The sequence below is a fragment of the Nilaparvata lugens genome, chromosome 3 (genome assembly GCF_014356525.2).
Source record: "Nilaparvata lugens isolate BPH chromosome 3, ASM1435652v1, whole genome shotgun sequence".
NCBI classification, from domain to species: domain Eukaryota; kingdom Metazoa; phylum Arthropoda; class Insecta; order Hemiptera; family Delphacidae; genus Nilaparvata; species Nilaparvata lugens.
Genome location: NC_052506.1, coordinates 14,682,167 through 14,693,512, shown reverse-complemented (window position 1 = coordinate 14,693,512; position 11,346 = coordinate 14,682,167). Strand labels below are relative to the sequence as shown.

Sequence of the window (11,346 nt, the reverse complement as noted above, 5' to 3'; positions counted from 1 at the left end):
ATGTTTATAGGAACTTTTTTTCTTATTTTTACCTCTACTATCACGTATTAAATTATTTTACCATAATTATGAATCATTCTGTATATTATAGTTAAATAGGCTTGCAACTGACTTGCTAATTCTGTGTTCAATGCCTTTGTGTTGGAGAACAATGTCCAATCCGTGGTGTACCAATCGACCGAATCCCAAACAACCGAAACGCTATATTTTCCCAAACAGCCGAAAACATGCCACCGTCCAATCACATGTTGGAGACTCCTGCCAAGACCCATCCTCTCTTATGTTGGAACCCTTTAGTCCCAGAAAGTATTGGTCCCAAAGCTCCTAGTACCGTACCGTACCTAATATAAGTCATCAGTCTGGGTCGTATTATATAGTAAGGGGTGAGTGATAATAAAAGCGAGTTGTAAGAGAAAGATTGTTTATTGACAGAAAGTGGCGGGAAGAACGTAGAGTTAGACAGCGTGTGAAGGCGCATAGGCGCCGTATGCGAGACTGTGTGCGTCGTGTACGTCGTCGGCAATGTGTACGCGTCGGTGAGACTCCTCGTGGTGTGTGAAGTGCTTGAGGGCGGCGAGGCCTGCTAGGACAAGGGCCAGCTTGGCCAGCAGCAAGGCCTTGCCTGCGATCAGCGCTATGCCCTTCAGGGTGAGCGGAATCAGCACTGCCAGAGCGGTCGCCATTGCCACTACGTACAGTGCGTGCTCTTTCTTCTTCTTGCCTCGACCTGAAACAGACATTGATATAACATCGCGCCTCTAATGTCATGGAAAAATCATATCATAAATTTATATTCTATATTATTTTCTTTAATATTTGAAATTGATTAATACTGATGCAGAACTGTTAAATAATGATTTATCTCTTAAGTTTGATTTAATTTTATTGCCATTTTTTGTAAATGTTACCGTAGGCAACAGCCTTGTAACAATTATCAATAAATATATCTTATCTTATCTAATGTCATGGATGAATCATATTATATCATAAACCCCTCTAATGTCATGGATGAATCATATATATTATATCATAAATCCCTCCAATGACATGGTTGAATCATATCATATCACAAATCCCTCTGATGACACGTATACATCTTCTATCATGAATTATTATCAAATGTCATGGGGATAATGAGAGATCATAGGTTCTCAAAGATATTCACTTTCCTGTTTAGGGCTACTAATATGTATAAAAATCAATGTACCTCGTCAACATCTATTTCCCTTTTCACACAGCATAATCTGAGCTTCCAAGTCATTTTCACACTTTTAAATGACTTGAAAGTTCAAAGCAAGTTGTGTGAAAATAAAAATTAATGTTGAAAGGGTACTTTGATTTTTTGTTTCTCAAAAGTATCCTCTATTGGCCACATTCATCATTTGGTTATCACCAAAAAGATTAATGAAATAATTATAAACTGTATTTTATATAGCAGATTGTGGAAAAGTATTAAACACTCGAGAAAATGGCATAATGGCATCACATGTACGGAAAAGTAATATATACCTATTATGGTTATTGATATTTGAACAACTTCTATTAAACGTTCGATTGCCTTTTAGACTTATGATAGTCAATCAAATATTTGATTGATGTGACTGACCAATAACACCATGAAAAATCGTTGATCAAAGATTAGTCCATATATATTTTTGACCCATATATAGTTTCAATTATTATTATCTGACACCAATGAATTGTTTGAAGCATTTTTGACTTCTGTTTCTAGCAATTAAATGACTTTGGAATTCTTCAAAAACGGGGAATTCCCTTTATAAGTAATAGGTAGTATTAAAATATCGACGTTTATAATTCGTACAGATACAGTGTTTATCAGTATCTGCAGAATAATATGTACTTATTTGACTTATAAGTAGTAATCGCTAATAGAAGGTGAAAAATATATATGTATATAATTTTGCTGAATAATTCAATACAAGAATGTAAAAATTAAAAAAAATTTTAGTAGCAATAGAATTCATAAAATATAAGTATATACTTTACCTTTATTATGCTCCAATCCCAAGCTCATTATTCTACTCTATCATTCTTTTATTTCAGCTCATTATCTCGATTTTATAAAATGATAATATTTTCTTGCAAATTTTTACTTATAAATACCATAGAACTACTTCAAAATTGTTTCCTTCATAAGCTGAGTATGCTCAATGATTCATAACTTCTTATAACATATTATTCAATATAGCCTAAATATCTGGGGAAATTATTAGGTATTGGTTTTTCCACTTCTTATGATTCTCATTATCAATTCATTCACTTGGAAGTCAGAATGTATTAAGTGATAGAACGGTAGCCATATAAAATCGTAACCAGAGATCGAACTCTACTCTGTTTAAAATATTATTCAGTATAAAATGGATTAACTTGACATATTGAATTATTGAGGTGAATTTTCAATTTTTTCATATAGTACCGTACTCTTAATGGGCTTCAACAATCGGAATGGATATAGTTGTGGAATCAATTTAAAGTTGAGACAAATTGAATAAACTTAAAGAAATCTCGTACACATTTTGAATTAGAATTCAATAAGCTAGAAAGCTCTAGCTTGTTAGTTATTTTTTTGTTGGTATGTAACTTGCAAAAGTAATTTCAATTAATTCAGAGAGTATTGAGCAATAGAGAATCAAATACCAAAAAATAATTACATTTATTGCCTGAAGAACTCTTCAGATGGAGTATATAAAACGTACACCATAGTGGATTAACTACACTCTAGTTTGAAGATTCATCTCTACACACTATAGAGATTCTCTTTACTTGTCCAACTCTCAAGAAATCTGAACATAGGATATTCTATGAATAAAGGTCTCCTTCATTCATGAAATTTGAAAAAAGAATGATGATATCAATGTACATACGAACAACAATATATTTCCTATATTCTCACTTTTCAGTAATTTATAGAATTTTCACCTATTTTAAGGTTGTGCAAAGGCTAAAAATAAACTTTCTACTCGTGATATTTTTCAAAGTTTTACGATTTGTATATCATCAAGCTATCAAAATGAAAAAGTTTTCTTAGGAAATTTTTTTCCGATCATTACTTTTTGAGATATGAGCGCCCGAAGTTTGAATTTTTGGGACAGAACATTTCAAATTTGGTAAGATATAAATCCATGAGATTCAGATGATGGATTCTTCATGGTATTGTTGATATAGTAAAACAAATTTTTTTTCAAAATATCAACTTTTGAAAAAGTTATTCAATTTACCAAAAATAACTTAACTAAAAGTTATTTTTAATAAATTGAATAACTATCTTAAAAATTGATATTTTCAGAAAATTTTCAATTTAATAGTTCAACAATACTATGAAGAATCTATCCACTAAATCTCATGCCGAATTTGAAATGTTCTGTCCCAAAAATTTAAACTTCAGGCGCTCATATCTCAAAAAGTCATGATCAGAAAAAATTGTTTCCCTGGGAAATCTTTTTCATTTTGATAGCTTGATGATATGCAAATCGAAAAAACTTTGAAAAGCGTAGGCCTACTCTTTCTTCAGTAACAGCTACAACATTCCATTATCGATTACAATCACGTCTATTTTTTCAGTACCTTTCAAATTTAATGAACGTTAGATAGCAATTTTGATCATTTTCATGGGACATTTCTATCCATTCTTTCTTCAGATTATAATCGCATATGAATTTTAAAGTTGATATGCCTCCAGATCAGCCTTGTCAGCCTACTGTGTATCCCTTACAACCCAAGACAATATACTGTAGTGAGATTAACGTTATAAGTCAGGACCTGAATACTGTTTGCAATGGTTTGCTATCCTTGTTTGTCTTCAGACAAAGCAGATAGCTCTATCCTTTCCCAACTCCTCACCGTTGCCTAATAGTTTTCATGTTATGAAAAATTATTGTAATATTTAATCTCACAGGTCATATTGCAAATTATATGCAGAATATTCAATCTCTATGATGAGAATTATCTATGAAAACATAAAAAGATGAAATATATATTTTTGATTGAATAATGTATTTGAGATATAATTGATCATAATATTAACTGATCTTTGTTTATGTACATGACCATATTATTGAGGATAAATAGTAACTTATTAACAAGACTCAATACAAAGTGATTGTACAGTAATCTTTACCAAATTTGGTAATCAATACCAAATAATGTACAGTGATCTGTTACATCAGACAATTACTGGGATGACTTAAGTCACAGCTATCATCTACTAGAGAAGTTGGTGAAAAAACGTGGCAATAATGCCGTTCTATCATTTTATTAACAATTTCAATCATTTTTATTAATGGAGACGACACGGAGAAACCCATTTTGCCTTGAACAGTAATCTTGAACATAATTAAATTTTAGAAAGAAGGAAGAGAATGAGAGAAATACTATTTTTGGGGTACCCCCACGTATACAGTTCACTGACTTCATAACGTGAATCACACTATAGAAGTATCAGGGATGTTTCACAGAGACAAGTAGTGTTTTTAGACGATATTAGTGTCAAAGATATTAGTGACGATATTGGAGACAAAGTTTCATAGGAACAAGTACTTCTATAAATGCCTTTCTCACAGGAACAAGTTCCCACAGAGATAAGCAGTTTTCATAGAGACAAGTATCCACGAAAGGCTACGAAAAAAATGAATTGAAGAAACTATATTGTTCTTGAAATTATTTTGAAGGCAATTTTATTGAATAAATAATAACAGATGGACTAGACACAGAGAATCAGCGGGCATAAGCACTGTAGGCGGAGTTGTGCGCTTGGGCCTCGTCAGCCGCCAGGTAGACCCGCCTGAGGTGGGTGCCGTCCGACAGGACCGCCGTGTCGTGATGGTGCTGCGACTGGTGATAGAAGTGTCGCATTGCGGCCAGACCGGCCAGCATAAGGGCCGTCTTGGCCACCAGCAGCGCTTTGCCTGCGAGCAGAGCTAGGCCTTTCAGCATGAGTGGAACAAGGATGGAGAGTGCGGTCACCACTGCCACCACGTATAGCGCGTACTCTTTCTTCTTCTTGCCTCGTCCTGGTGGAATCCAAAGGGCGCACTCAGTTACTCGTCATCATCTACAAGGCTACTGTCAACCATCGGTGCGCTCCACAGGGCCACTGCATTCCGTGTACCGTACTCATGCTTAGCTACTTTTCAAACAGGTGAAGCAACAACGAAGCTACATTACTATTTCTAGACAATGTGTGGATAGGAGAGTTGTCCAAGACTCCACTACTCATGCTTATCTACTTTTCAAACAGGTGAAGCAACAACGAAGCAGATAACCATTTCCAGACAATGTGTCAACAGGAGAGTTGTCCAAGACTCCACATTCTCTCCAATCAACTTCTACTCATGCTTATCTACTTTTTAAACAGAAGAAGTATCAACAACGAAGCTACATAACCATTTCCAGACAATGTGTGGATAGGAGAGTTGTCCAAGACTCCACATTCTCTCCAATCAACTTCTACTCATGCTTATCTACTTTTTAAACAGAAGAAGTATCAACAACGAAGCTACATAACCATTTCCAGACAATGTATGGATAGGAGAGTTGTCCAAGACTCCACATTCTCTCCAATCAACTTCTACTCATGCTTCAGTCAATGTGTGAACAAGGTTTGTCCGAGACTCCATATTTTCTCCAACTCATGCTCCTTCCTTTTCCGGAAAATGATCTCCTTTGCCTCTCACAAACAGGCTACTACAATTTACAGTCAATGTCTACGGTGAGGCAATACATAATAGTTAAACGTTTCCACTTCCAAGGAGGCTACTATACCATCTACAGTCAATATCTACGGTGAGGCATTATAAAGTTGAAGATGGTTATCCAATTACATTTTGTATTATATATAATATCCACATAGGTACCCCAACAACAAAACTACAGAGATTTTAGTGTAGTAAGGTGAAATAAAAACTATGTTTTATTTATTTGATGTTAGAATATGTATCGTGAATTTACTTATGGTGAATCCATGATATAGTGGCATCACCACTGAATATGATGCCTTAGTGCATTGAAACTTGAGTTTGGCTCAAATAAATCATGTTGTTACAGATGGAATTAAATAGAGAATGCATTTATTCAAATGCTAATTAATATATAATTATTATTAACGAAAATCCTAAATAAATGCTGCAAATTTGCAGCATTTATTTAGGATTTTCGTTAAATAATAATTATATATTATGTTGTACTGACAATATCGTTTTTATTTCACCTTAATATGGAGAAATTCCACAATACTTCTGTTCATATTGTGTAAATTTTAGTGTAGTGTGATTATAGTAAGTGTTATGAAGCGCCAAGGTTTTCTTATATTAGTATTATTGCATCCGGAAACTACTGTGTTAGCTAATGTTCAGTTACCTTAAATGTTATGAATGATTAGTTATTTTTCTATAAGTTACAAGTAGAGCTATTTTTACTAAAAGTGTTAACCCATCACAATGAATTACTACAATGAAAAACAGCTTTTACAAAACAGCTTTAGAATGCAATAAAAAAATCTACTAATTAAGCAATAAATTCTACACTAAACAAAATTCATTATAGAAAATTACAAATCTACTGACAAATCAATTGATTCTATTAACTCAAAATAAACTACAAAATTTTCGAATACAAAAAGACAAATCTACAGATGAAGCAATAAATTCTACAGTGAGATACAAAATGTAATACAAATCTTTACAGATTAATGCAATAACTATAAAGCAAGCGTCAAGCTAAATAATATTTTACATATACGGTATGTGTATAGCCTGATCAGAGTTCTGATAAAGGCTCATGTGAGAAAATACTAGAACAAGCTACAATACACTAAACTACTGTGACTATACAATAATAATATTATATTCATAAAACTAAAAAAAGTTTCAACAGTGAAGCAATCCATATAGGCTAATGTTTAACATGAACTGTTTCATCAATCAATATTCTAAAATAATTTATGGAAATTTCACAAAATAAAATGTTTTTTTTTTTTTTTTTAAATAGTCGGGAATTTAACAATATAAAAGGATTTTTTTAAAGTCGTTGAAGAATTTTGCGATTTTTTAAAAATTCCATTGTTATCAAATGCATTCTTGTACAGAGTTGTCGTATTAATTGACTATAATTCGAAGGATTTGTAAGAAATTGTATATGCATTGTAAGAATAATTTGAGCAGATGACTACGGTACTCCAGCTCTGGGAAATTTCAGATTATCCTTCATCTTTAAAATTGCAAAGCAGGTGAACTTCCATGTCATACACAAATGTTCAGACTGAAATCTATTTTCTGAATGACCAATTAATTAATAACTATTATTCAAAAAAGAAAGCAAGAGACTGATTGCAAGCTGGAGATAATAATCTCAGTTCATATTATGATGCCATTTTTTAATAATGATCCTGACGAGTCACTATAGAAGAGAAATATGCCATTATTCATCCATTATTTGAGAACTATTCCAAAAGCTATATGGAATTTATATTATTCGAATAAGCTCATTACAAATATTTGAATTGGAACATTTTTGAATATTTGGAATTACAAAGTTATCTATTATGAGAAATATGAAATTGAATAATATGATATTAGAATAAATGATAATGTATGGATTAATTTAAAAACTATTTTCCAAATGACTTATTGACGAATTACTGAATTATTGGAATACCAATATTCTATACCAATGTTCTATTGGTGACAATAATGGTCATTGTATTCAATAAAGGTATCATATTTGAACTTGAGTAATTTATCTCCAGCTTGTAACTAATAAACTAATTGTTTTATATTTTCGTATTAAATATCCTAATTAATAACTACAAGGTGTAAAGTTTTTAAAAGGTGGAGATTGGTAATGAGATTGACAAACCTTCTTCGGCTAAACTGATGGAGAGACTGCGTGTGTTGAAGAATCGGTCGAGTTTGCTCCAAATCTGCTGCTCTATGCTGGCGGTGCCGTGCCGCGCGGTCGCCGCTTCCGCTTCCGCGTCAGTGTAGTTGGCATCGTTGGTCCTGGCCAGTGTGAATCCCTCCGCCAGCGGAATCTGCTCTCTAGTCAGCGCGCGGTCCAGGAAGTCCAGCATCTTCTTCTGCAAACAGTAGCCTGGCGATGTCCGCGCCATGCAGTTGTCAAACACCATCTGCACAAAAATGAATATCATAAGATTATCACATTCAGAAATTCTACTCATGAGTTTTAACAAGAGTGATAGAGAAGTATTGATACTAAAATAAAATGATTATTCGAATAATTCGACTTGTAATCGATCTATATGACTCTTTTGCTGTTTATTTTTATTTACCGGTACTTATACAAAGTACGGTAGATACCATAATATTTCAAACAACATTAATCATTTTTTTTTTCTCCAGGGCTACTCTCAAATATAAATAAAAATTAGAAATCCAAGTACCCTTTTAAAATTGTTCAATTATGACATGTCTCGGCTATATAATGACATTATCAAGTGATTGGAAAATGAATAAAAATTATTAATTTGTATTTAAATTATATAATTAACACGACATAAATATGTCGTGATTGAACAATTTTAAAAAGGTACTAGATTTCTAATTTTTATTTATAACCATTTCATTTTTCATTCGTGATAATTACATTGATTCAAAAGATTGGAAAGTGAATTGAAGGGAAAATATCAGTTTTCAACGGAATGAAAATAGAAAATTGAATTCCTTCCATGTTCATATAGAACATAAGCATGTATTTGTTTTATAGATAACTTATTCCGTAATAATGAATGCTGGGAGTAATAGTTTTCACCTGAATGAAAATAGAAAATTCCATGTTTATATAATGTAGAACAAAAGTGTTTGTTTGATAGATAACCTATTCCGTAATAATGAATGACTGGGAGTAAATGTATTATCCTTATCCTCTAAATTATTTTTGGTTTTAACAATGATAATAGTCTATGAATCGACAAAAATAATTATTTCATTTCTTTTCATCATTGTAACCGATTGGCTCCTGGATGAAGTGATCATTTTAGAAAATAAAATTCCTCGTTAAAGAGTAGCCTATACTTTCTTGGTCAAAAACTAGAAGTGATTACTTTACTACAACATGTCTGAGTATTAGAATTGAAATGCTGGAGTATTGTTAAAGCTTATTAGAATGTTAGTGGAGTAGCAGATAATTGTAACAGAAAAGTAATCATTTATAAATATTCCTCAGATCATTCTGCATTTCTTATCAATTTAGAAATTAGACAAAAATTGTGTGTGAGCCACAGATGAGTTTCAAAATAGGCAAAAAAGTTTTAAAGATTGTGAGCATTGAAACAGAAAATTCTATTAGACAAATAATTCTGGAAGACTAAGAAGAGCTGAGTGTTGAATTTTTGTTAGAGGGCTATTATGTGTTATCTTAATTTGGAAGAGAAATAGTGCAAGGAGTATCCTTAGTTTTTCTTTCACATTCAGTGTTTTTTGAAAAAATAAAAATAATGAATGAATTTACAATTATTTGTTATTAAATAAAATTAATTCTGGAGAAAAACATTAATGTTTCCCACATTATAGAAATGAAAAAATCCCCTTGGATTCTCACCGCTAAATATGGAGGATATGGATCAATTTTTGCTTTACTCAAGTTCAGAAACTGTTTGATTTTGATTAGAGCGGGAAATATAGCCGATTATACGACTCAAGTATAGAGTACCTAGTACCGTAATGCCTTTACTATTTTGACCCAAAAAATTTTAATGGGACAGTAGAAGGTTAATTTCAGGACGACAAAATTATTTGAAGCAATAACTGATACTTATAAGAAAAAGATTAGATGTGAAAATGAGGAGACTGAGCAGAAAACGTGAATAAAGTCATTCAAAATGAAAGACTACTACCGGTATGTGAAAACAAAATTAATGAATCAAATCAATGAATCGACCATGATAATTTCTTGCTGTATTGTCAGACCTTGTTAGATAAAATTCAAGATTCAATTTTTTCCTTTCGACTACCTATGATTGCAATTTTAAGAAGAGAATTAATTGTACGATTGAGCTTTTATACTGGGTTTAAACTAGATTACAATGAAACAATTGAAATGGTTGAATTTGAAAGTAAATATTGTTTTCAAATGAATGTCAGGCTCACTATAGGAATGTATTATTGGAAAAATACAATTAAAATTATTGAATTTGGAAGTGAATATTGTTTTTAAACGAATATCAGGCTCATTAATTATGGAAATATATCATGATTTGAAAAATACTTATGCAGCTCAAGTTGTATGGAAACTCTGTTCCACAAAAAACAAAACACTTTTTTTGTATGAAAAAAATTAGACCAACACACTTATTGGATAAAACACACTCATTAGCACAATTTGAAGAACACAGAATAATCCAATAGTTTGAAGCACCTTGATCTCACGAGGCACGAAGGAGTCCTGGCTGGCGGAGGATGAGGAGTCGGTAGTCGCCCAAACAGCGGCAGGAAAGAGGACGAAGGACACAAGGAAGCACGGCTGGAGGATCGTCATCTCGGCGGAGCAAGTGAACAAAAGCTGAGGCGATTGTCGGGTGCACGCCTTTAAATAACTACACCACTTCTTCAGCAAACTATATGGTGCGTGAACTTAGAGCCTGAGCGGACCCACTAGACCCAGAGACCACCTTGCAGATCTTATCAGCCTACGCGTGATGGCTACTAACTTACTCTTCCTCACACACACACGCTCTTAACCTTCTCAACGCATGCGGGTGTGTTCGCTCCAATTAACGCCCAAATAAGTAGGCTGGTCATCGTTCGTTAATCACCTCCACCGGCAGATTTTGCTCGCCGATATCCTACTGCTATGATTTTTTAATTACCCTCGATCTTTAGAAAACAAGCCATGATCAGTATTTGACCATCGATGTTCGCTGTTAACTTGTAGTTATTTGAAGCTGAGTATTTCATTTGCTTCTCAGCCATTCAGAAGTGCCGATCACCCGTGACGATTGCGGAAGGTGAACGTTTGTGAGGTAAGGTAAACAGTATTATTTCATTCAGGTGAATTGTACGATACCCTAGTTCTACAACATAGGCAAAATACAGGAAAGGCAATATCATGAAACAAAAGATTCAGTACGCATTTCTGGAGAATAAAGTAATGTTTTATGCATTGTGATATCACCAATATATTCATATAATATTAATATAGAAGAGAAAATAATTATACTTGTATAATCAATTGATTATAATCATGTTCAATTGGAATTCAATTTAATGACCTGCAATGTTTTCTGCATTTTAATAACATCACCAATTATATTCATATAGTATTAATATAGAAGAGAAAATAATAATATTTGTATAATTAATTTATTATAATCAT

The 11,346-nt window shown here is 32.8% G+C and overlaps 1 protein-coding gene across 2 annotated transcripts; it reads right to left on the bottom strand.

Annotated features, from left to right (window-relative positions):
• Positions 1–402: 402 nt before the first annotated feature.
• Positions 403–10,649, bottom strand: LOC111054637. 2 transcript variants are annotated; one of them, XM_039423012.1, is made up of 3 exons: positions 10,390–10,595; positions 7,873–8,143; positions 403–727 (listed from the first exon to the last, which is right to left on the bottom strand). In XM_039423012.1, exons 1-3 carry the CDS (start codon positions 10,507–10,509, stop codon positions 456–458), a joined length of 663 nt encoding a protein of 220 aa, XP_039278946.1. In that variant the 5' UTR covers positions 10,510–10,595; the 3' UTR covers positions 403–455. The 2 variants fall into 2 exon arrangements, with proteins under 2 accessions (XP_039278946.1, XP_022197389.2); XM_022341697.2 differs by lacking the exon at positions 403–727 and adding an exon at positions 4,284–5,030 and having other exon boundaries at positions 10,390–10,649.
• Between the last annotated feature and the right edge of the window lie 697 nt (positions 10,650–11,346).